Source organism: Caretta caretta, chromosome 6 (assembly GCF_965140235.1).
Source record: "Caretta caretta isolate rCarCar2 chromosome 6, rCarCar1.hap1, whole genome shotgun sequence".
NCBI classification, from domain to species: Eukaryota; Metazoa; Chordata; order Testudines; family Cheloniidae; genus Caretta; species Caretta caretta.
Genome location: NC_134211.1, coordinates 105,175,934 through 105,202,970, shown reverse-complemented (window position 1 = coordinate 105,202,970; position 27,037 = coordinate 105,175,934). Strand labels below are relative to the sequence as shown.

Below are 27,037 nucleotides of genomic sequence, written 5' to 3'. Positions count from 1 at the left end.
GTCCCCTAATGGCCCTACTCTACTTACGCCACAAATCAGATGTCAAGAATTATAACATTCAAAAACCAGTCGGAGAACACTTCAACCTCCCTGGCCATTCAATTTCAGACTAAAAGTTGCAATTCTCCAACAAAAAAACTTCAAAAACAGACTCCAATGAGAAACTGCAGAATTGGAACTAATTTGCAAACTGGACACCATTAAATTAGGCTTGAATAAAGACTGGGAGTGGATGGGTCATTACACAAAGTAAAAATTATTTCCCCATGCTAATTTTTCCCCTACTGTTACTCACACCTTCTTGTCAACTGTTTGAAATGGACCATCCTGATTATCACTGCAAAAGTTTTTTTTCTCCTGCTGATAATAGCCCAGCTTAATTGATTAGTCTTGTTACAGTTGGTATGGTAACACCCATTTTTTCATGTTCTCTGTGTATATATAGCTTCCTACTGTATTTTCCACTGCATGCATCCGATGAAGTGGGTTTTAGCCCACGAAAACTTACGCCCAAATAAATTTGTTAGTCTCTAAGGTGCCACAAGTACTCCTTGGTTTTTTTTGCTGATACAGACTAACACAGCTACCACTCTGAAACCTGAATTTACAAAGTAAAGAAACTCCAGAACTAAGGTTGTCTACAATCTTAATTTACTGCTTGTGCATATGAATGATTGCAACTTCCTGCTCCTTTTATACTGTCTTTGATTAGATGATCACATACTGTTTTTCCCCACAGGACCCCTAACAACAATACTTTAGTATTAACCATGGATAGAAACTTCCCTATCACATGGTCTACAATTCTGCTATTCATCTACCCATCTAAATGGTTAAGACTGCAATACAAATGATACAGAAGTCATACTTAACTGCATAGCCTCAGAAATATACTTGTCTTTTTAAATAAGAGCTGAGATTATTTAAATAAAAGAGCCACAGAGGATACATCTACATAGCCCACAGCAGTGAGCCTCTGAGCCCAGGTAAACATACTCTAGCTTGTGGGGCTCCTACTAGTGCTCTAAAAATAGAAGCCCACCACCCTCTCTAGGCTTCAGAATCTGAGCTCAGCCCAAGCTGCAACTTCAAAGCACCATCTACACAGCTATTTTTAGAGGGCTAGCATGAGCCCTGCAACCCCAAGTCTGTCAACAGGGGCTGGGAGGCTCATTGCCCTAGGCCATGCAGGTGCACCCTTAAGGGGTCACAACAACTGGGGAGCCCACAATTGAGGTCTTAAAAGGCAAGCACTGTTAAAAGGATAACACTGCTTTTCATTGAATAAAAGTTTCTTTATCAGTGGTCTCACCCACTGACTAAGCCTCCCTAGATTCCTGAGTTATCCCCAATTTGCAGATGGGAAAGCAGACAGAAGTTAAGTGCTTTACATAACTCGTGCAGAGAGAAAAATCCAGATAACTTGATACTTTCCTGTTTAAACCACAGTGCAGACATAAAAAAGCCAGCTCAGAAGGCCACATTTTTAATAGTTGGCAGTCTTCTAAAATCCTTGATGATAGTAAAATCATAAAATTCAAATATTTGGATCAATATTAAGAAAAAGCCACACACAAAAAAAATTCCCTACTCTACAACAAAATTATATCCCCCTTGTGATTGGGCCAGCAACCTTTCATAAACTCTCTCATGGCCTAGAGTCAAATTACAGGCACCCTGCCTCAGTTTCCCCTCTTGGACTATTCATGTAAATTTCACTTCAGGCTTTTTCTTGATCAAAAGATATCCCTCCTTGGGAACTAGGTTTATCAATATAGATTAAATGATAAAACTCAAAACCAAGTCCCTTCATAAGTCCACACAACCCAAGGTTTCTCCCCTTCTTCCTTGGCCTTCCTACCTGAGACCTTTGCCATCCCTATCCTGCTTGTACCAGCCTCTCTGCCTAGTACACTTTCTACACACTCTACAACAACTTTCTGACTTTCCCCCCATTCATTGCAACTTCCTGCTCCTTTTATACTGTAAGGTGAAGTTCATGCTGTATTTAGGGTTGGTTTAGCCCCTGGCTCTTCAGCCCATGGAGCAAGCCCTACCCTGTTACATTCCCACTAAACCCAGTACACCCAATCAGCTTCCCCCAGAAGAAGTGTGAGAAAACAATCAGGTTTGCCGTTTGATCTTCGGGTCACTAAATGTAGGCTGTGATGGACCTACTGGGGATGAGATTTGGAGTAAATCTCAGGAAAAACTTCTTAACTGTAAGAACAGTAGGACAAGGAACAGTCTGCCCAGGGAGGTTGTGGAAGCTCCTTCACTGGAGGTTTTCAAAAGGAGACTGGATAGCCATCTGTCTTGGATGGTTTAGCCACAGCAAATCCTGCATCTTGGCAGGGGGTTAGACTACATGACCTGTGTGGTCCGTTCTAACCCCATGATTCTATGAGGTAGGGTGAGAGAAGTGGGTTGCAGAGCTAAAGAGCCTTTACTGAAATTATTCTTGCCATAAGTCATCTTTTTGCACCAGAAAACTGTAAACTTGCACACTTCAGTTGATTGCAGCTGCAAGGATAGAAGCAGTTCTGAAGGTAACCAGGACCTAAGCCTGTTGCTTTCAAGATGAAAGTCAAAATCTTAAATTGCATATGGAAATCAGCTGGAAGCTAGTGAAAACTGTGAAACATGGGTGTGATGTCCCTGTAAGAAGCACCACCAGGCAAAGCAGCATGCCTCCTTTGGCACTAGCTAGAGTTTCAGAATAGTCTTCAGGTGTAGCCCAAGGCAGAGGACAATGTAGTAATCTAATTATGAAGTGAAGTCAACATCAAAAAGAGAAAAAAAATCATTCTTATGAAGCACAGATTAAAAAACAAACCCATTCTAGGCAAGTGCTACTACCTAGACTTCCAGATGAATATGTGTGAATATAACTAACAAACGATGGGCAAACCCCCTCAATCAAGAAGGCCGAAATAATTACCACTTCTTCCATTTGCTTTCCCTGTCTAATAGCATTCCTGGGTCTTCCCTGAACTGAGACGTAGGCCTTGTCTACACTGGCAAGTTTCTGCGCAGTAAAGCAGCTTTCTGCAGTGCAACTCCCAAGGTTTACACATTGCTAAGCTACTTTGTGCGCAGAAATGCCTCAGTTGCAGCGTTGCAAAAGAACCACCTCCACGAGAGTTGTAAGCCTTACAGCACAGAGGCTCCAGCGCTGTATTGGCAGTATAAATACATTACAGTGCAGAAAGCAATCAATTGGCCTCTGGAAGTGTCCCGGAATCCCTCAAGTGGCCACTCTGCTCCTTGTTTTGAACTCGGCTGGCTGCCGTGAAGGCATGTGCCCTTCCCCTTTCAAAGCTCTGTTTCTGACAAGTGCTGGGGAGGGAGACAGGGGCTGATGTCGGGGTTTCCCCCTCCCCCTGTCTTAGGACTGGTTGCTTCCTGCTGCTCTCTGAACTTACAAGACAGCATGCTGACACACTCTGTCCCCCAAAACACACTCTTTCCTGCCCCCTCCATACACACACACTCCCTGTCACACACTCTGCCCCCCTTTCCCCACACTTCAGTTGCAAAGCAGCTGGCAATGTAGGAAAATGCCCACAGAACAAGGGATTGGGAAACCTGCATCATGTGACGCTGTGCCTGCCCCATGAGGCATTGCAAACCCTTCCCAGAGCACCCTGCGGCCAGTTGCACAGTGGAATAGCTACTACAATGCACTGCTTTCTTTGCCCTTGCAAGAGCTGCTAATGTGGATGCGCTCCACCGTCACAAGGAGCGCAGTGTGGACACACAATAGCAGTTTAACTCTAGTGCTTTAATAAAAGGGGTATAACTTGTTGGGCAGAAACTTGCTAGTGTAGACATACCATTAGCTAGCTAACCTGCATCCAACTCCCACTTTAGTAAGACATTGAGGTAAGTCAATCAACTTCACCATCTGGATCTGATAAGGAATGTTGTGGAGCCAGTTGCATTTGCATACTAGATGTAGAACTGATCAATGAAATTGTTTTTAATTGTTCACTTTATTAATATAACTTCATAAGCAAAGTTTTATTAATCAACATTCATTCATAAAACCGGTTACCCCAATAACTGGCTAATTGAGTTTCACTTTCAATCCAATTGCTGCTTAAATCGCTGAAACTTACACTGTTTCAACATTGTAACTTCTGTTCACTGTTTGCCGTTCCTTACACTTGTCCATATTGTAACTCAAACTCCATTTTAGCTTGTCCCAAACTCCATTTTAAAATGCTCACTTCATTTTGTAAAAGCTTGCTGCAACCTTCATTTTTGCAAAACCCTGCTGTAATCCTATTAGTTTAGTTTAGATGTGTGAATGAGGTATGTATGGATGATGGAATCAACCTCCAGCCCCAGCCTGTCCTGATGAAATAAAGTGTAAACACCCAACCGCTAAAGATGCAGACAACAGCACTGACAAAGTAAGAGGAGTCCACCCTCAAAAGAAAAGAACAAAAGTACAATTGAAGAAACATCAAAGCCAGGTCCTAGGCTGAAAGTCATGTCTGCAATTGACAGGTGATCAATCACACCGAACCCAGAGGCAGGGTGACACAGCAAGACCTATAGACTCTGGATTCAAACTAAAGCCTACAAAAAGGGATGGGTGAGATGGAAGACTTTGAAGGGTAACATTCTGCTGCCAACATGGAAGGGCATCGGTGCATGCCCAACAGAGACCCAGCTCTTCCTTGTGCCCGGCTTTCCTGGCCAGTTTGCCGCCACAAGCTACAAACCTAAGCCACGAACTCAAGCTATATTCAGGACTGGTAACTATACAGCAGCTGCAGAACCTGTATGTGTGTATGAACGAACGTGTGAATGAATGTGAAACTGAATGAAATGTTATAGCTATAACTGACTGGCTACTATAATTCTTTTTGTATTCACAATAAATGTGACATTTTGTCTTATCCTCTTTAATAAGATCCTGCTGATTTTTTATTTTATTGGTTTAACATAGAGGCACCAGAGCTCAAATATTCTCATTATTTCCCCATGTGCCTCCTATATGCTTTGAACGGGAGGGACAATAGAATAGACGCTTCTGAAATACAATATAAGAACCCTCAGGACAGATGAAAAATTACCTAATGTTATTACCCACTAGGACTTCTTAGGGAAAAAAAGGAATGGAATTCCTCATGAGCAACTCTACCTATGCTTTCAAAGGTCCAAAAATATGTCAACTACACTTCATGGTCAGTGTGACAAATCTGAAAGGATCAATATGGACACATGGTCTTTGTCCATTGCAGAAGATTTCCTACCAGTACAAGTAGCACAATCTCTGTACCATATTTATAGAATCATAGGACTGGAAGGGACCTTGAGAGGTCTGTAGATGGTCTGCTCAAGGACTGAATGGAAGAAAAAAAAAAAATCTGGGAACTCCAGGTATCACCAGGGTTGTTTCACCATAACATTCTCATTATCTGAGTCCACAAAAGGGACATTCAAGACAGGGTGATAATTAGTGTGATTATCCATATCAAGGTATAGCTTTTTTGTGCACAGGCTGAAAATAGCTTCTTAAGCAATGCTGGCATATTGCTCTCATTTTGTTTCTGAATAATCAGGCTCGATTCACCAACCCCAAGAGTTCCAGTGATCAGGTTTTGTGGATGGTATGTTGGAAGACATTTTTTGGGGGTGTGTGTGAAGGGGGATTTCAAAAATTTCTTATGTCATAGTCAGTCAGAAGCAGTACAAGAGTTCCCTCCACAGTGCCCTAGCCATCTTCGTGCTTCATCTGTTGCAGATCATTTATATACCATCATGACTTGTGAGAACAAAGCTGAGGAAAAGGTTTATTGGGAGCCATGATATTGAAAATCAAGAACTGGATATTACTGTACGAATTCACCAGACCATCAATAGTGGGGTCTGTGTTCTCATTATAAAAGGATAGTTCACTTAGCCTCCAAAAGTGGAACCTTTAAAATGGGTACATTGTATGAACCAATGGCAGTTAGAGTACATTTCCCCAAATTATAAGAGTAAACAAACACTCCTGCAGTAGTGCAAGCATGTTCTTAAATTTGTACTTCAGTGACCATTAAAATATGCCATTTTATCTATGTAAAAATATTGTATTATTTCCATGGAAGAAAAATATACTATGTTTCTAATGGCTTATATAAAAGTTTGCTTTTATTCCATACCAATAAACTGTGGATGTATTTCAAGTTCATCAAAATAGTTGACAACAGTCTCATCTTCAGTGTTTAACTCTCTGAAGAGACTGAGAGTTCTCAAGAACCGGTCCTGAGTATAATGAGTTCCAGCCACAACACTCTCTGGAAGATTCATTACTCGGTTTTTTAGGAATTCATCTGAGGCATTCAAAGAAATAACATATTCTGTGGAAAAAAAACATTTTTGAGAGTTAGATGTAATGTCATAATTTTTGTTTTATTTTTCTGCTATCACTAGATATCATCTATGAATAACAAATTCCAAACTACTAGTGAATAGAAACAGATGTCAAATCTTTAAATCTCTCCATACAAAACGGCATTACAGAATGCTCTGTCTCCAACTGTGTACACTTGTAGCAATTCACCAATATTTAACAGTGAACAAAAGTGCTTTGGAAAGAACCCTGATGTTCCAATGTTATCTCAGTTAAAAACCGTAAAGTTTAACTACAAACTATGGACCATATCCTGCCACCCTTACTTATTGAACTCAGTGGGACTATTTGGGGTGTAAGGGACTACTCAACATGAGTAACAGTGGCAGAATCTAGTCCTAAAGCCCCACAGAAAGCTACTATACACACCAGTCAAAATGCTTTAAATAGTAAAATCTGAAAAGATCTATGTGAATTGTGTGGCCAATGTAGTAAATAGGACTGGAAAACTTAACTCATCTATTCAAAAGACCTCATGGACTAGATTACTACAGTCTGGGATTTCTAATCTCATAAATAAATGTACCTATGATTGGGTTAAGTAAACTATCATGCACCTAAGCAGTACATAAAAATAAAATATGCCAGATGCAATATAATTTAGTATCACTGTTATCTGTAGTACAGTGGTAGGGAAAAATACTGGAAAGGCATGTGAAAACATTTTACTTTGTATTAGTTTAACAGTCTCAATTTTTTATTCTTTATAAAATAAAAATCTTTATTCATATCTTTATTCAGCTTCAGTGAAAATGCTCCCTCTGCTGACAGGTGGGCTTCTCCTGTCGGTATAGGCAATCCATTTCCCTGAGAGGCAGTAGCTATGGTAACAGGAGAAGCCCTCCCATTGACATCACGCCAGGAGGTAATCAGTATACTTGTGTTGCTAGGAATGTGGATTTTCCATGCCCTTGAGCAACATAGTTATATCGACATAAGTTGCTAGTGTAGACTTAGGGCTAGTCTACTCTGGCAACGCTAAAGCGCTGCCATGGCAGCACTGCCACCTCCATGAGGGGCATAGCTACCAGAACTGGGAGTGCAGCTCCCAGCGCTGGGGCACTGTCTACACTGGTGCTTTACAGCACTGAAACTTGCTGTGCTCAGGAGGGTGTTTTTTCACCCCCCTGAGCGAGAACTTTGCAGCGCTGTAAAGCGCCAGTGTAGACAAGCCCTAAGCCTCAGATAAAGCTGCCACTAAAGTCAAAGGAAATAAGGACTAATTTATCTCATTTTATAAATACCATTGTAAATTGGTGAAGCAGTTTAGCAAAGTCAAGCAGTAACATCTTTTCTCGGGGAGAAATTTATAGAACCAGGTACAGCATAACAGTCAGTAAAACTCAGAAAACGAACAAAAATGCTTCCCACCTCAGCATAGCCATGGGTTGAGAGTGCAACCTTCTCTCATACAGTCACTCTTCTTTTCTTGGAACAGTTGTGTTTTTAGACCTCCCCTGCAGATCCTGTTGCCAGGGTCATCACAGTGCATCACAATGATTTATTCAAGTTTTCATTTTAAAAATGTGGACTACAAGTGTCTCAATTTATGAATAGAAGAAGCTGCTTGGTTCAAAAGTTAGTGCTTCATCATCTGTTGCTGTCTGTCTAGAGGTCTGGACCAAATCTTTGTTCCAATGAGATTAGGGCCACTATATGCTTAAATCCAGCAATAGAAGGAGTGCTTCTTAATGGTGTGAGAATTCTTTTAAAACTCTGCCCTTTGTAGTATAGTAAACTTACCAGGAGTGATTAATTTATCATAGCGAGGCACTTTGCTTCTTGTCTCTTCTTCCTCATCATCTTCAACTAAAATAAAAGTACTATATAATTAACACTGTCACCTGAAGAAACTATATTACTAACGTTAACTAAAGAGGTGCTAGTAACAATATCTGTCCTTTATGTAGTACCAGTTCTTTATATGGTCAAATGACACTAACTAATGAATCCTGACAGCACCATTGTGAGATAGGTGGGTAAATAATTCAGAAAAAAAAGTTTAGATACTTCTAAATAAGAAGCACAAATGATGCTAGATCTTCATGATTCAGAAGAGTTCTATTGTTTAAAATTAGCTTGGTGCATATTCATTCTCTCTTCTCTCCCCTCCCCCGCCCCCCCCCCCCCCCCATATGGTACATGAACATCGGACACAGAGATCCTGCCAGCCAATGCAGGATTCTGCTGAGAGACACACTTTTCTACATCTCTGAGCAGGAGCAGCATGCACACCCACCATCTTCTGGCCAACTCCTGCTACTGGCAATAGAACATATACTAGCTGTTTTGGGGAGCTGGGGTGGACATGTCTCCGAATGTGTAGATAATGCCTGCTTAGAGACTTGGGGAAAGATCCTCAACTGGTGTAAATCACATAGCTCCATTGACTTCAGTGATTTTCAGTGGAGTTATGCTGATATACATGAACTGAAGCTCTGGGCCGGCCCATTAGCTGGACTCTTTTCTTAAAGCAGTCCTGTGGAATTCTTACATAGGTGGAATAGGCTCCTATACTATTTCCCCCCAACAACTCACTATACACTAGCTCGGCACACAGAAGGACTGAGCCCTCCATGTTTGTACATTTATTTATTCATTCCTTTATTTACCAGGACATATTTTGAAAACACTGACTTCCTTAACTAAAATGAAGTGATATAGAATCCTTCAATTGCAAGCTTCTTGGGAAAGGGACTGTTTTTATATTTGTGTCCTATACAGCAATCAGCATAATGCTGGTGGTGAACATATAACAAATAATAATACTCTGCATAGAATCATAGAGCTGGAAAGGACCTAGAGGTCATCTAGTCCAGTCCTCTGCACTCGTGGCAGGACTAAGTATTATCTAGACCATTCCTGACAGGTGTTTATCGAACCTGCTCTTAAAAATCTCCAGTGATGGAGATTCCACAATCTCCCTAGGCAATTTATTCCAGTGCTTAACCACCCTGAAAGTTAGGAAGTTTTTCCTAATGTCCAACCTAAACCTTCCTTGCTGCAATTTAAGCCCATTGCTTCTTATCCTATCCTCAGAGATTAAGAAAAACAAATTTTTTTCCTCCTCTTTGTAACAACCTTTTGTACTTGAAAACTATTATCATGTCCCCTTTCAGTCTTCTCTTTTCCAGACTAAACAAACCCAATTTTTTCAGTTTTCCCTCAGAGGTCATGTTTTCTAGACCTTTAATTATTTTTGTCGCTCTTCTCTGGACTCTCTCCAATTTGTCCACATCCTTCCTGAAATGTGGTGCCCAGAACTGGACACAATACTCCAGTTGAGGCCTAATCAGTGTGGAGTAGAGCAGAAGAATTACTTCTTGTGTCTTGGTTACAACACTCCTGCTAATACATCCCAGTAGTACGTTCACTTTTTTTTTGCAACAGTGTTACACTGTTGACTCTTATTTAGCTTGTTTCAGAGTAACAGCCGTGTTAGTCTTTATTCGCAAAAAGAAAAGGAGTATTTGTGGCACCTTAGAGACTAACCAATTTATCTGAGCATGAGCTTTTGTAAGCTACAGCTCACTTCATCGGATGCATACCGTGGAAACTGCAGCAGACTTTATATACACACAGAGAATATGAAACAATACCTCCTCCCACCCCACTGTCCTGCTGGTAATAGCTTATCTAAAGTGATCATCAGGTTGGGCCATTTCCAGCACAAATCTGGAAATGGCCCAACCTGATGATCACTTTAGATAAGCTATGATTTCAACAATTTCCATCCCACCACCAACCTCAGCCTGGTCCAGTCCACACAAGAGATCCACTTCCTGGACACTACAGTGCTAATAAACAATGGCCACATAAACACCACCCTATACCGGAAACCTACTGACCGCTATTCCTACCTGCATGCCTCCAGCTTTCACCCTGACCACACCACACGATCCATCGTCTACAGCCAAGCTCTGCGATACAACCGCATTTGCTCCAACCCCTCAGACAGAGACAAACACCTACAAGATCTCTGTCAAGCTTTCTTACAACTAAAAAATACCCACCTGCAGAAGTAAAGAAACAGATTGATAGAGCCAGAAGAGTTCCCAGAAGTTACCTACTACAGGACAGGCCTAACAAAGAAAATAACAGAACGCCACTAGCGGTCACCTTCAGCCCCCAACTAAAACCCCTCCAACGCATTATTAAGGATCTACAACCTATCCTAAAGGATGACCCAACACTCTCACAAGTCTTGGGAGACAGGCCAGTCCTTGCCTACAGACAGCCCCGCAACCTGAAGCAAATACTCACCAACAACCACATACCACACAACAGAACCACTAACCCAGGAACTTATCCTTGCAACAAAGCCCGTTGCCAATTGTGCCCACAAATCTATTCAGGGGACACCATCACAGGGCCTAATAACATCAGCCACACTATCAGAGGCTCGTTCACCTGCACATCCACCAATGTGATATATGCCATCATGTGCCAGCAATGCCCCTCTGCCATGTACATTGGTCAAACTGGACAGTCTCTACGTAAAAGAATAAATGGACACAAATCAGCTGTCAAGAATTATAACATTCATAAACCAGTCGGAGAACACTTCAATCTCTCTGGTCACGCAATCACAGACATGAAGGTCGCTATCTTAAAACAAAAAAACTTCAAATCCAGACTCCAGCGAGAAACTGCTGAATTGGAATTCATTTGCAAATTGGATACTATTAATTTAGGCTTAAATAGAGACTGGGAGTGGCTAAGTCATTATGCAAGGTAGCCTGTTTCCTCTTGTTTTTTCCTCCCCCCCCCCCCCCCCCCGATGTTCTGGTTTAACTTGGATTTAAACTTGGAGAGTGGTCAGTTTAGATGAGCTATTACCAGCAGGAGAGTGAGTTTGTGTGTGTATGGGGGTGGGGGGGATGTGAGAAAACCTGGATCTATACAGGAAATAGCCCGACTTGATTATGTAAAGAGTTGTCACTTTGGATGGGCTAGCACCAGCAGGAGAGTGAATTTGTGTGGGGGGGTGGAGGGTGAGAAAACCTGGATTTGTGCTGGAAATGGCCCACCTGTTGATCACTTTAGATAAGCTATTACCAGCAGGACAGTGGGGTGGGAGGAGGTATTGTTTCATATTCTCTGTGTGTATATAAAGTCTGCTGCAGTTTCCATGGTATACATCTGATGAAGTGAGCTGTAGCTCACGAAAGCTCATGCTCAAATAAATTGGTTAGTCTCTAAGGTGCCACAAGTACTCCTTTTCTTTTTGTCCTTACAATGTGTATTTTTTCATGGTCTGTGTGCATATAAATCTCCTCACTGTTTTTTCCACTGAATGCATCCGATGAAGTGAGCTGTAGCTCACGAAAGCTTATGCTCAAATAAATTGGTTAGTCTCTAAGGTGCCACAAGTACTCCTTTTCTTTTTACTATATTTGCCCTTTTCCAGTCTTCATACATACATAAGAAATACAGGAGAACTCTGTAACTTACGATTAAATAGATCTTTTGCCTGGTCATAGGTCTTTGGAAACCCATCCAAAATATATCCTTGATTCTTGCAAGGCATAGACTTTAGCTTTTCTTTCATGAATCTAATCACATACTGATCATCCAGACGACCTGAAAATTTAACATATGCATTCAAATAGAGTTAACCTATGTATGGTTTATGTGGAAGATAAACATCTGAAAGATTTTACTAACATTTTTATACACTTGTCAGAGAGTCTTTGAGTTGAGATCTGAGAATGCCTAACTATCTGCTTGGCATCACTATTTGGTAACTACACAGAATCACCTATGGTAATATGTACTGATATGTTACAGAGTCTTCAGAGTACTACAAAATTATCATCAGGTATAAAATGAAAGATTCCTTTCATAAGACTGTTTATGTTTGATGAGTTTAACTATTATCCCAGGATCAAAGGAGTAAAAATAAATAAATTGGACATAGTAGTATAACATACTGGTAACGTCCAGGGACTTGCACTATCTCCTGAAGCATCTAGAATTAATTTCTGAATTTACTTCACAAAACAAAAAAACATTTAGAGAGAGGAATGTAGCAGAACAGTTAAGCTTGCAAAATGTTGGATTTTACTAAGGGCCTCAAACAGTTTTACAAACACATATTCAATTTGTCATTAAAACACTTGGCAAAACCCATGTGAGACAGGTATTATGCTCACTTTCAGATGGGTAAACTGAGACACAAAGTAGTTTTAGTGACTTGGCCCAGGTCATTAAATAAACATTACAATAAACCCCCAATGTCCTGGGAATAAAACTCAGATTCTTACTTCATCTGTAATCATGATTCCAACTCCCTCCCCTTCTTTTTGCTTCATTTTTAAAAAGTCTTAGTTAAATATATATAATCCACTGTAATCAAAATATTTTGATTGTAAAAGCTTTCATTGTTTTAACAGTAAAGCAAAGTCACGCAGGAGATAATGCAGCAGTGCTCATTAATTTTGCAGATAAAGCATACATTAATTAGACAAAACAATCCAGTGCTTTTTCCTGGGAAATCATTGCAGACCTCAGTGTGTTAAGAAGCACAAGGCCAAAAGCACACATGATTTAGCCACAAATAATAATTAAAACACTTATATGGCACTTTTTCCATCCACAGGCCTTAAAGTATTTTACAAACATGGGTAAGCATTATTTACCCTTCACCAAAAGGGGGGAACCAAAGAACAAAAAGTTAATTGATTTTTTTCAAGATTAGTTGCAATCAAGAAACCCAGTAAAACCTGGCTAGCTTTTTACTTTAAGTGACATTAATTAGGCTTTCACTTCTGAAAGGTAAGCATGATATAATTAATTAGAAAATATTCTTGCCAAGAATCTAGAGAGACTGAATATAGAGCTGTAAGTAAAATATCAGTTTGTAGTGTCAAAAGGGCTGCATAAAAATATATGCAGAAAACAATTGCTACTATTATAATAGCTTTTCAGTGTTTAAAAATGTATATGACTTTTAACAGACACATTAGTTCAAATTTTGCCCCGTTACTCTCATACAATCCCAATTATTTCAGTGGAATTGTACAAAGGTAAGTGAGGTAAAGGTTCATAACACTGCAAACAGAAGGCATGACCCTTGTCTTCAATGGGAGCTATAAGGTCTAAAGGTACAGGCACAAATTAATTTCCTGATTTTTCATTTGTATAAAAGTTACATCTATTAACTAAAATCCAGGCTACCATTATCAGTATGCCTTTCCCTTTCACACCTTACCTCCATTCTGCTCCATGTTTTCTTTGACTCCATCTAAGAGTTCTTGTGCCTCTTCTATACTGTTCCCTTCTTCTTCTTCATCTTCTTCTCCCTCCTCTCCCACCTCTTCAGTTTCCACTGTTTCTTTAGGAGCAATAATTTTTTCCTATATACAAAAATAAGGTTCAAAAATAGTTTGGCTAAATTCTGCCTTTGGTATTAGACAGGTATAATTAAGGACAACATTTGGGCAACTGTCCGCATCTTAGTTTCAGACTAATAGCTGAAAGCCTGTGCTGTCACACAGGTGTAATTCATAAAGTTATGTATGTAAAAAAGCCAATAATGGCTCAGGTAGATGGTAACAGACCATGAATCCCAATGACGATTGAACCTGGTGATATTTTAAACAAAAAGCGCTCTCAACCATGCTTGTAGCTGTTTCCATTGCTTCACATTGGTTCAACAGACATTCTAGGCTTAAGAGTGATCTTTGGGGTTACTGTGTGTGCTGATTGTGTTGTGTGGCTGGTTTTGTTGATTTGTGTGTGGGGAGTGTTGTGTGGATGGCAAATGAGGGGAATGTGCCACAGTGACGGTCTATGTGTATTTGGGGTTATTGTATATGCTGGTTATGTTGTGGAGGGGAGGCTATGTTGTGGGTAGGGGGGAGTTGTGCAGATTCCTTCATACAACCAATGAAATTTTTGCATGCAAAATAGCTGTAGACTAAGGGCGGTGATTGGGTTGATATCACAATGGTCTAGGACCCTTGGCATGGCATAGACTCACGCCTTCCTGTAGGTGTACACAGTACGGGTGTAACTCAAAGTCAAAATGGCCGAGAACTTAAAAATTAGATGGTAACAGACTCCGAATCCTAGTGATGATTGAACCTGGTGATATTCTGAACAAAAAGAGCTTTCAACTGTTCTTGTAGCTTTTTCCAGCTTCACACTGACTCAGACATTCCAGGCTTCAGAGTGACACACATAAGAACATAAGACACACGGAGTGACAATCCTGGAATTTTATTATATAGATATGGAGCTCATCTAAGGCTCTAAGCTGTGAGGTTCTGAGCCATCTTCACTAATTACAATCAGTTAAAATAAGGCGTGCTCAGTACTCAGCATGTCACAAGATCATGCCTTTACAGCCTAGGTTAAATAAAATATTTTTTGGCTTTTGCAGATACTGAAAAATGGAAAAGGCAGGGATTAGTTTCAACAGCAACAGTTGGGTATCTACAATGGAGTTAGGATATTTTTAATTCCTCATTGCATTCTACTAGAAGAAGGTTATTTCCTATGGTCATTCTTCAACTTCTAAATCACAGTTTTCTAACTAATTCATAAATGATTTCAAACATTTTACATTTTAAAACTATGAAAACCAAAATAATAATCCTAAAGAAGAGTTACCCACGTACCAGATTTTCCATTGCTTCAGAAATTACATCCTTTATTTTAATGTGATGTAGCATATAGTGTTTGCAGAGTTCTTCAGCAATGGTAGATTTCCCAACTGCAGGAGGACCAAGAACACAAATTTTGACTGGCTGAAAGAAAAAAGATAAAAAGGAATTAAGCAAATAGTGTGATTGTTTTAAATGACTGGTCTTTCCCCTAGGACCAGTAGAAAATATATGAACAAACAAATTAACATACAATTGGATACCTATTTTAGATGAACTTTCAGTGTATAAATTCTGCCCTTGGATGTCCTATTTCTGGAGCTCAGTGTCTCCTACAATTCTTGACATCTGGGCAGCTCTCCTCTCTCTGCAGCTTACAGAGATGGATCAAAGTTTTGGAGCCACATGGTATGGCCATGCTCCCTCAGCTCCTACTTTCCTCCAGTTTTTCTGACACTGACATGTGTGGACAGTGCTTTTTAAAGCTCCCAGTTTACATCTGCCTATGGTTTTGGGTTGCAGGGGGAGGGGAATGTCAAAATTTGGGGCAGGGCTGAGCAGCAATTGTCCTCCCAGGCTCTCTTCCCCCGTTGGCCAGTTTTTTTAGCCGTGTGTTGGAACCCTCTGGAGCCTGGGCTGCAGTGCATCCTGCCGGCTCCTCTGCACCTTCTGGATATGGCAGAGTACCCTAAAAAGCACCAAATGAAATCCAAATGGTGCTCCATCTGTGAGACTGCCTTCCCAGGCTCAGCAGACAGTGATGTGTACCCAGCCTACACCCAGCCTTCTACCCCTAATTCTGTTAGGTCCCAGTGCTATGAGTCAGGCAGGCGTGTGGAATCCTCTCGCCACCAGAGCAGCTGTGGTTCCGACATGGCAAAAATGGACCAAGAATCTATAGGCAGGGCAGGGAGAGGCTCCAAGTATGAGGAGGGCCTAGTGAACCAACTCAGGGGGTAATTCCCAGTGGGCCCCTGGAGAAAAGAGAAAGCAGATTTACAAGGTCACAAATCTCCCCCTTCCCCCAAGTTCTAAAAATAGATTCTGATCACTCTGGAAAAAGAAACAGGGATCATAAGTAGGGTGACCATATTTCCTTATGCTGAACATGGGACACCTGGTAACATTACTCATATTCAAGTGATTTAAGCAGCAATCAATCGTACAAACATTCAAATTAACATCAAGTTGACTGAGCCCCTGTTAAAAAGAAATACTGCGTAGTTGGGTTCTTTTTATTTACCTTATTATCTTGAAGGCTTTAGGGTTCACACAGGGAGGGGTGACACACATGCACTCCCATTCACCTCTCTCACAGGGGGTGGGAGTGAGACCAACAAACCCGACCCTCCCTGTCCAGCGCTCACCGCCCTCCATGCCTGGCTGGCCAGGCCCTCGGGACCGACCTGCCTCTCCTGGTACCTGGCACTGCATCTTCCTGAGGCAACATGTTGGGGGGAAGGGGGGGCGGGTGTGTGTGCACACAGGGTCACATGCCCTCCCCGTCCCCAGATTTCTGCTACCAGGGTTCACACCAGAATGTGGCCAGCAGCAACCTTTCAGCACTGTATGGGAGGGAAGGGACAGGAGCTGCTTCCAGCTGCAGGGGAGAGGGCGGGGCAGGGATGACCTAGCCCATCTCTTGGCAGAGCTCATCTCCCCTCCACCCCACCGCTCCCGGGTGGCTGAAAACAGCTTGTCCCTTCCTGCCCGCACAGTGACAAAAGGCAGCTAACACCTCAAGGCTGCTGCTGGCCACTGACATAACCCAGCCACCTCTTGTCCCTCAGCTACAGTGCAAGCAGGAAGGGTTAAGTCCTAGGGATGCATTGTGCACCAGGGCCCAGGGAACTTGACTGTAGGGGCTTCAGCGAACCCAGGGCAGGGGGGATGAAGAGGGTGCTAAGCCTCTGCTATGGAGCCTGCAGGTTCAGGCGTGAACAGGCTGGAAATCGCTTCCCCTCTGCCACTCCAGAGCATAGTTGAGGGGCAAAGTGGCTTCCCCATGCCAGCACTGTGTGGGGCTTTGGCACATACAGGTCTCGGCTCTTCCTGGCCAGTGCCCCAGGCCAGAGGGTCTTGGGATTTCCCAGGGCACCAGCCCAGCCAGACGCAGTAGGGGAAGGAAAGAGTCTGCTGGCCAGGCTGGTGGTGAGTTCACTGCTCTGACCAGGGGCTGGTTTTCTGCCCAGTGCTGGGAGCAGGACATGTCCTGCCAGTGGGGATATGGAGGAGTAGCAGGGCTGCCGGGGGGGAGGGGGGTGAGGGGCACGGGAAGGGACAATGCAGGGGACAGCGAGAGGGGGAGCATGTAAAGGGCCAATAGGTGAGCAGCAGAGGCGACATATAACCAGTCACCACTTGCCCTCACTCACCAGCCACCGCAGCTCACAGGCAGTGCCAGCTGGAAACGGGGAGGGGGCCCTGCTGGCCACGAGCCAGCATGCAGCAGGGGCTGCGCTAAGGGACCAGCCCCTGCCACCAGCCTTGCACACCCACCCCCATAGTCAGCCACTGGACCCAAGCCATTTACCGCTGGTAGGCAGGAGGCTGTCAAGCAGGGATCTAGCCAGCAGCAGGACCTGCCAGTACTGATGCGGGGGAGACAGAAAATATGGGACAATTTTCCCATTTTTAAGAAAAAGTCAGGACACCTGCAGGAGGGCTTAAATACAGGACTGTATTTTTAAAAACGGGATGTCTGGTCACCCTAATCATAAGCATTGAAAGTAAAGGCATATTTAGGCCTGATAGAAGCCCGCTGTGAATTTTAAGAGTCTACTCTAATAACGTTTAACAATGTAAGTAGAACTGTGCATGTGTAAAAAATTACAGAGTAATCATGTTTTTGAGGAAAATAGAAGATAAAGTAGCCACAAAGCTAGAAGAAACTGGTTTGAGCTAACACTAAACCTATGCTGTCAGGGGATGAGAGTGAACATGGAAATCAGGGACTAATACATATGTATAAAAAACAACAACAAAAAGTTATAAATAAAACTGTGTAACAAAGGGAGGTTGAAGCTGTATGTCCAGTGTTGGAAGTGATTGTGATGAGATCATCCTGATGAGCTTCCCACTTGTAATTCATCACTACTTGATGAGTGTTTTTGCCTTAATAAAGATTTGTTAGACCCATCTGATGAGTAAGAGAATCTCAATTCAGTAATAACCACTCCTCCTCCTTCCCAATCTGGCCAGGAGGGCTCTGGAAGCATTTCCCCTCACTCCTCCCTGAGTGAATAGGGTTCAACAGATGGAGACTCAGAAAGAGATCTCGCGAGATGACTTCAGATTTTCAGCAAGGCTAGCAGCAAAAGACCTCACCAAAGTCATGACAGAGATTGTACACTCTCTCAGCAAGCTAAAAAAAAAAAAAGCTTAAAAAATTAAAAAATAAAATCAAAGAAAGTGAAAAAGGGGAAGAAAAAAGCATTAAAGAGATAGTATGAGCCCTCTCACTCCTCCCCATCTTCCAAAGAGGAGGATGGATTGTCAGGCTCTGTCTCCCATCATGACCAGGGAAAGACTCAGGAAAGGTATTTTCCCCCTGAGAAATTCAAGGCCATGTGAACCAAACAATGTTGTATCCACTATTCAGATTCAACCTGAACAAAAAACTGAGAGTAAGTGTACGAGCAAATTTCTCCCTTCAAAATTCTCTCCAGAGGCCCTGATTCCCCCTTTGAGGAAGTAATTACAGATGAATGGGACAAGCCAGACAAAGGTAAGCACATTGACAGAACTGGATCTTGGGTTCTACAGGATCCAGGAAACAAAAGTCCCAGTTACTGAGATATCAAAGGTCGATGCAACTGTAGCATGTCTAGCTAAGGATATGGTTCAGAAGCAGAGTTCTAACCGAAGGATCTCATGGATAGAAAAATGGAGGCCACTCTCAAAAGAGAGGTTTCAGAGTAGCAGCCGTGTTAGTCTGTATTCGCAAAAAGAAAAGGAGTACTTGTGGCACCTTAGAGACTAATCAATTTATTTGAGCATAAGCTTTCGTGAGCTACAGCTCACTTCATCGGATGCATAAAGTGGAAAATGCAGTGAGGATATTTTATAAACACAGACCACAATCTTTCTGGTCACGCGATTACAGACATGAAAGTTGCGATATTACAACAGAAAAACTTCAAAACCAGACTCCAACGAGAGACTGCTGAATTGGAATTCATTTGCAAATTGGATACAATTAACTTAGGCTTGAATAGAGACTGGGAGTGGCTAAGTCATTATGCAAGGTAACCTATTTCCCCTTGTTTTTTCCTACCCCCTCCCTCCCCACTGTTCCTCAGATGTTCTTGTTAAACCCTGGATTTGTGCTGGAAATGGCCCACCTTGATTATCATACACATTGTACGGAGAGTGATCACTTCAGATAAGCTATTACCAGCAGGAGAGTGGGGTGGGGGGAGAGAAAACCTTTTGAAATGATAAACACCCATTTTTTCATGGTCTGTGTGTATAAAACATCCTCACTGCATTTTCCACTTTATGCATCCAATGAAGTGAGCTGTAGCTCAAGAAAGCTTTTGCTCAAATAAATTGGTTAGTCTCTAAGGTGCCACAAGTACTCCTTTTCTCAAAAGAGAGTGAGGCCTCCTCAGCGTCCTTCGGGGCGTCCCTAGCAGCTACTTGCTTTGCAGGGCATCTCTCTTCTGACTGAAAGATCTCAGAGCCCTCAAGGATAGAGATCACCCTCAGACTGATTCTATTTTAAAGAAAGTTGCCCTGGCAACAGCATTTGCTCAATGGATGCTATGAGATTCTCAGCCAAAGCCATAGCCTCCAGCTCAGTGACCAGATGCCACTAGAGGCAGGTGTAGTACTCTGCCAAATTCACAGGAGCCCTACGTTTTGGAGATAAACTAGCCAAGGGTAGTGGCAGACAATGCTGCAAAATCTAAGCAATCCCTTCCAACACAACACCATGCCTTTAAGAGAGTACATGACAGCGTTCAGACAAAGGTTTTCCTTTTGGCCTTCATCCTCACAGAAAGACCAGTGAAGAGACAGCATGTTCTCCAGAGGAAAGCCGTGGAACCGTGGCTCGGGAGAAAAGCCCCAAGGGAACCCTGCTGCTCCTAAAGGCTTGTTATGACAAAGACCACATAGGTCTTCACCCAGAACTGAGCTTGGGTGCAGGATTTCCCATTTCCTGGAGGAAAAGGTTGCTTTGACCACAGACCAGTGGGTCAGGGAGATAGTGAGCCAGGGATATGCTCTTAAGTTATGAGCTCCATCCCATCAATTTTTCATCCAGTCCCCCATTTAAGGGACAAATCTTGTCTCTGTCCACAAGCTTAGAAAAACCCCTTGCAGTGGAATCAGTGTGGCTGTACTGTGCAAAGGTGAGCAGAATTTGAAGAGTCTACTCTCCAAACAGAACAAAAATTGGCTTTCTAAGCCTCAGGATGCAGTGAGGATCTGGATGGGGTAGTGGATATACTACTACTTTTCTCCATGAGAGGTGGCACAGGAAACACAGGTGTTATTTCAGCTCTAAAACTAGACCTGCAGGTCTATGAATGACTCCTCCCTGTCAGTTCCACAGAGATCCACAGCATACTGCCAAGCCATATGGGCTAGGCATTAGCATCAGGATTCAGGGCTAAACGTATACTTGCTAAAATACCACTCTACAATGTAATTGACAGTAGTATGTCCAAAACTCACCTACATCAGGATCTACTAGTGCTGATGCATGTGCCTACATACGGTACCACTAACTTCAGTAAGACTCTGGACAGGGGAGGGGTCTGCACTAGCAGTTCCTGAAGCAAGACAGGGGCCTAAAACTATATACAAACATAAGACTCTCTAAAATTCTCTTTTGCCTGTCAATAAACAGTTGATCGGGCTGGTCATACGTTGGGCCACTGATAATAAGAGTTTTAACATCATCCCTTTCCCACCTCCAAATTGTTTGTATCAGTATTTCATGTATTTACTTGAGTGTTCTTTTTTTGAACTGGTATGTCCATGTGATCACAGATCTAGCAGCCCAGCCCAGCCCTGAAAACCCCTTTCTGTGCATGAGTGCTGGGACTTTCAATGAACCACAAGAGTTTTCCTTTGTTCTGGACCTTCTGCATCCATGGAGGCTTGGACAGGATTTACTCTTTACACACTGATATCACAACAATCACAGTCATAGCCAGGAAGCTTTACAAAATTAAAGACAAAACAGTAACTGCATGGTCACAAAAACTCATGCACCATTAGTAACTATACTCCTGATCATTTGAATATAGCCAAATATTTAGCCCACTTAGGAAACAGTGTTCCATATTACATTTGGAACTGGGTGAGGGAACAAATGCCTTATAATGGAGCCTGCTGATTTAGTTGTAACCGGAGCACACAAAGGACATAAAATACTCTCTCAGCTACTGATCCTAAGGCCAGGTCTACACTACAAAGTTTTGATGGCATAGTGACGTTGGTCAGGGATGTGAAAAAATGCACACACTTGACTGTCATAATTATGCTAGCAAAAACCCCTCGCCCCCATGTAACTGGAGCTATACTGGCAAAAGAAGTCCTTTAAGAAGTCAATATAGCATATGTTACGTCGGGAGGTGATTTAGCTATACTGATGAAAGATCTCCTTGTGCAGGTATATACTGCATCTCCACTGGGGGGGCTCTCTGCTGATATAGCTATACAGTACCAATGTAGCTGTATTGGCAAAGCTTTTCTAGTGTAGACTAGCCTTAAAATCAAAACACCTGAGTAAACAGATGTTTCTTATTTCATTCCAAAAGTCACCATATTATGGTATATCACATGAAAAAGCTAATTCCGGAGCCACAGCCCTCTGCTGATTTCACCTGCAGAATTTCAGTTCTAGGGACAACAGGAAAAGTATTTCTTCTCTTTAGTTCTTCGGTCCTTCTTTCAGTTTTAGTTCCCAATATATTGTATTTGTCAGTTTATTTTGAAACCCTTAACAGCATTCCAAATATTGTCACTTAATGTATATTTATACACTCCTCTTTGAAAAATATCAGAGCACTTCAATACAGCATACAGAAAATAATTACCAGTAATTCCCGACTTTGCTTGTATTCTTTGAGGACTTGCCCAATATTCTCCACCAGTCCTGTCTGAGCAACCCACTTAATGTTGCAGTTCTCCTTCAAGAATACAGCTTCCATCCGCAGGTTCACAAGTAACATATCCAAATGTGTTTGCTAAACAAGCAAAAGTACATTTAATTGCACACAGAATTCCCTGTTTGATATTAAAGGGACACTGCCAAGTAGCTGAATCCCAAAATGTAGGTCTTTTTTTTAAAAAAAAATGGAGGGGTAAGGAGTGCTGCTTTACAAAACCAAAAATTAATATTTTCAAGATTTAACAATTTAAATGAAAACAGGTTTTATTTTTAATTTAAATATTCCCATGAAGTGTTGGAAATCCAGCCACTATACCACTGGTTTGTGATCATGCATGGAAACCAGAGAGTGGAACTTTCATTTTCTAAGCAGAGTGAAGGGCAAAAAGTAAACAAAGGGCCCTAATCCAAAGTGCACTGAAGTCAATGGAATGACTCCCATTGACTTTAGTGGGCTATGATTTAGGCCTACAGACAAGAATTCAATTTTAAAATTTTAGTTTTAATAATCTAGCTTGTTATTAATGACAAAGAGTTTAGGAAATAATTATGTAATATGATTTTTATCTTGATAGTCTCTCTCCCAGTCCTAACTCCATGCTGCAAAGACTACCATCTGTGGGCATTTTGTTACTGTAACCAACGAAGCGGCAGTCATTATTTCCATCTCTCTTAACTCCTGAATCTATTCTCATTCAGAGATTTTAAGGATAGAAGGACCTTTATAACACAGACCATATTCACCCAATTATCCTTGCACTGAAATATTAAAGGGACACATTCTAAAATGCCTTTGACAATTCATACCTAGTTTACTCCAAGCTGCTTGTAAGAATACAGAAACAATTCACATCTGCCACATCCTATTGACTAATCAGAATAAAAAATTTTGTAGCTCACTATTTACATCTTATTTCCTCAATAAAGGCTCAATTCTATGCGGGCCTCCTGTGAGGTGCTTAGCATCTTCAACTCACATCAGCTCCAATACGCCACTGGAAAGCCTCAGGATCAGGTTCTACATACTAGCAAAAACTCCTCATAATTCTCTGTTATGTGGTTTATAACCTGCTTCTTCATTTACTTTATCTAATTATAGTTTATGCACTTTTGTTGACATATTTTTTGTGTCATATCTTTGTGCTGATGTAAACAATAAGAAAAGAATACATTGCATGGCATTTATATTTTCATCTCATATCCCTTCCTTAAAGAAGATATTCAAAAAAGGAAACAAAATACTAACCGTCAAGTCTTTGCTTAAGAAAGCGTTTTCTCTTGGAATCTTTTGGATTTTTCCTGGTCCAACATTTTTGCTAATGCACTGTCAGAAAACAATATTGTACACATATTAAATTGGGTACTCATCTAATCCATACTTCTGACATGCACAGCAATCTGAAGAACATGTGTGTACTAGATCAAGTTTAGAGACATGGTAGAATACCTCTGCTAGGCTGTATATCAGATCTTTTTTGCTATCTGTACTGAAAAAAAGAGTGTGCAAGCTTTCTATTTTATGGACCACATCGTAAAGCCAAGAGCCAACCATGGACCTGCTTTATTTCCCAACACTCCCACTACATGATTCTCAAAATATTTCATTCTGCAGACGACCAGAAAAAAGGCTCTGAAGTCCATGGATTACCATCTGACAATCTCTGTCCTAGTATGTTCAATTTTCAGTGTCGGTAGGCAAATAAATTGCCAATTACTTCGAAAGCACTTTTAAATAATAGAGATTTAAAATCACCAGATTGCTACTTCACAGCAGCTTCCAGGTTACTTTGCTGGATTCTGCTTCAAGGCATGTGATTAAACAAAGTAACAAACTATATTCCTACAATTCTAGGGAAAAAAGAATTTCAAAAAGACACTGACTGCCTAGTTACAGTATATATGAACTGGATGAAAACATAAGGTCGAATCCATCAGCCCTTTATCACAGTCAAAACCCCTTTTGAAACTAATAATTTTGCCTGAATATGGACTGCAGGACTGGGTCCACATTTTGCATTATAGGATTTCAAGACTAGTTTTTATAAAATTGTTGCACAGAATTATTCAGAGAAGATTCAGGGACTTTTAACAGAGCGAGGCCTAAGGATTTACAAGACTAAAAAGATACCTCGACAAAGAAACAAAATCTTAAGCTGTTTTACCTTAACTATGGCCTGAAGAGTATGTATAGATTCATCCACTGCCACAATGTAGTGAGTCCTTGGCCTATGGTCGGCTATATTTTGTAACACCCTGCAATATAGCAAATGCAATAAATGCCCATTAGTGGAAGGAAAAATATTGTGTCTTTAATATGAAATATAATATAGAAGCAACCCCGAGGCAAAGGGTATGAGGAAACTCTGAAGGTAAATATTCCAAAGCATGCTATTTTCATATTGATTTTTATTCATAAGATAAGATACGTAGATATCTCAGTTTGGCCAAGACAATTCAGGAATATGAAACAATGCCTCTAGAAAATATACACCAAACTGCTACTTGTCCTTTCTATCCTGGTTTCAAAAACTGTAGTGCAGTTCCACATTGGTTTCATTTGGTTGACTGGTACTATGTTCTGGACATGGTACTTCTACGAATTTCTTGAAAGCATTGCCTCAATGTGCCTGTAAGTTATTACTTCCAGAAGGCCTATTTCATGTTGGAAATATTTAAAACTCCATTTGCCTGAAAATGATGTGCCAAAGTCAACTGCAATACAATGCCATTTTAAAAAATAATTTAAAAAAAATGGTAGCAGCTGTTTGAAATCTCCACTGGTAGGTATGGTTTTGGTACATATATGGATACTAAGCATTTCTAGGGATGGCCATCCCTAAAAAGCATACTTACGCTGCTAAATCAACAACATGAATGGTTGGAAGAAAATTGTTTCCATCTCCAAAAACTGGTATTGCAGGAGTCTCACCAAGCCAAGCTGTCTGAAAATAAATACAAACGAAGCAGGAGGGTTATATTTAATTAGAGTTGCAAAAAGGAACATATGTACAGTTGGTGAAACTAGGTACATCCTGAATTTTAATGTTCAGTTTCTTGGATGTGAGTCTGAGCCACAGCTGAGTAATCAATTCTGCGAGCTGCTGATGTAGGCGAGCAGTCTACAAAGCGCCTACAAAGTTAGTGGGCATTTTTGACAAAACTGCTCAGTTTTGGAAAAGCTTTATTATTATTATTTTATATCCCAAAGGATATAAAATGAAAATAGAAATAAAGAAAGCTTCAGGGGCGAGGGAAAAAAAAATCACACTTTACTGAAAAAAACATTGTTCTCCTAATCCCCAGCAGGCAGGCTGCATACTCCGTTGGGGTTCCATGATAGATATACGATATTGGGGGTTGGACTAGATGACCTCCTGAGGTCCCTTCCAACCCTGATATTCTATGATTCTATGATTCCCTGCCCCCTGGCTCTCCCTTCCCCAGCCAGCCTCCTCTTGCTCTCACATTCTCCCTCCGGCCTCCCCTCCCCACATCCACCTTTCCCTCGCAGGGACCCCCCCACCACATTGTCCTTCCATTCCAACCTCGGTTCCCTCAGCCCCATAATTCCCACCTGCAGCCTGACTCCCCTGCATCGCCCCAAAATCCCTGTCCCCATCCTGCTGCCTGAATCTCCATCACCTGCCTCCTGCCACCTAAAGCATCACTGTTCCCCCGCCTGCCCACACATCCCCTGAACCTCTTTAGCCTCCTCCCTCTGCAGCCCAGGGGTGACTGAGGGGCATCGCTTCCAGGGGTGGGGGGAATGGGAGGGTCTCTCTTACCTTCCCTCCAAGCGGCACCATCCCTGGGAGCAGGGGCTGGGGCCCGGGAAGGGGAGTCCTGGCCAGGCTGGGGGCTCTGCCCTGGGAGAGGCTCCGGGGGCACAGCAGGAATGTTACTGTCTTACACTATACCCTTACCAACATAGGATATACTGGGATATAGTTCAAAAACTGTGGAATGACTGAATATGTTTTAAACTAAAAATCTGCTAAATGACTCAATGTGGCCATGTCCACACTACAGGCCTAGGCTGGCATAGCTGTATTTATAGGCTGGGAAGAATTTGATTTTTTTAAATATATAATTTCAAGGAATAATATCAATGTTTATTCTAAGCATTTTTTCTTGCACTATCGATTGAAATAGTCACAGTTGTGGGAAATTAGAGGGTGGGGTCAGACAATTATTTAATTGCAGTCTCTAGTAAGTTCTCAAGCAGCAACCTAATTTCCTTTTTTTCAGGGTTACTGGCCTATTGGATGGAGGAAGCTGTAGAACTGATATATCTTGATTTTAGTAAGGCTTTTGACACAGTCCCACATGACAAACTCATAAGCAAACAAGGGAGTTGTGGTCCAGATGAAATTACAATAAGGTGGGTGTATAACTGATTGAAAGACCATACTCAAATAGTAATTATCAATGGTTCGCTGTCAAACTGTGAGGGTGTATCTAGTGGAGTCCTACAGGGGTCTATCCTGCATCTGATACTATTCAATATGTTAATTAATAACTGATAATGGAGTGTAGAGTAAGCATATAAAAGTTGCAGGTGACACCAAGATGGAAGGGTTGCTAGCCCTTTTTAGGACATGATTAGAATTCAGAAAGACCTGGAGAAATTAGAGAGCTGGTCTGAAATCAACAAGATGAAATTCAATAAAGACTAGTGCAAAGTACTCCACTTAGGAAGTAAAAATCAACTGTAAAAATACAAAATGGGGAATAACTGGCTAGGCAGTAGTATTGCTCAAAAGGATCTGGGGGCTATAGTGGATCACCAGTTGATTATGAGCCACCAATATGATGCAGTTGCAAAAAAAGCTAATATTCTGGGATAACAGGAGTATTGTATGTAAGACACTAGAGGTAACTGTCCTGCGG

General features: G+C 41.6%; 1 protein-coding gene across 2 annotated transcripts in view; it reads right to left on the bottom strand.

The window, feature by feature from the left end:
• Window positions 1-27,037, bottom strand: part of AK7 (adenylate kinase 7) — a 66,827-nt gene that overhangs the window by 15,542 nt on the left and 24,248 nt on the right. For both annotated transcript variants that reach the window (XM_075129858.1, XM_048855200.2), the window contains exons 7-15: window positions 25,001-25,089; window positions 24,310-24,400; window positions 23,394-23,471; window positions 22,074-22,223; window positions 15,037-15,165; window positions 13,626-13,770; window positions 11,867-11,995; window positions 8,156-8,221; window positions 6,162-6,359 (exon numbers count right to left, since the gene is read on the bottom strand). In XM_075129858.1, coding sequence (XP_074985959.1) covers window positions 6,162-6,359; window positions 8,156-8,221; window positions 11,867-11,995; window positions 13,626-13,770; window positions 15,037-15,165; window positions 22,074-22,223; window positions 23,394-23,471; window positions 24,310-24,400; window positions 25,001-25,089 — 1,075 coding nt within the window. The remainder of the gene's footprint in view (window positions 1-6,161; window positions 6,360-8,155; window positions 8,222-11,866; window positions 11,996-13,625; window positions 13,771-15,036; window positions 15,166-22,073; window positions 22,224-23,393; window positions 23,472-24,309; window positions 24,401-25,000; window positions 25,090-27,037) is intronic.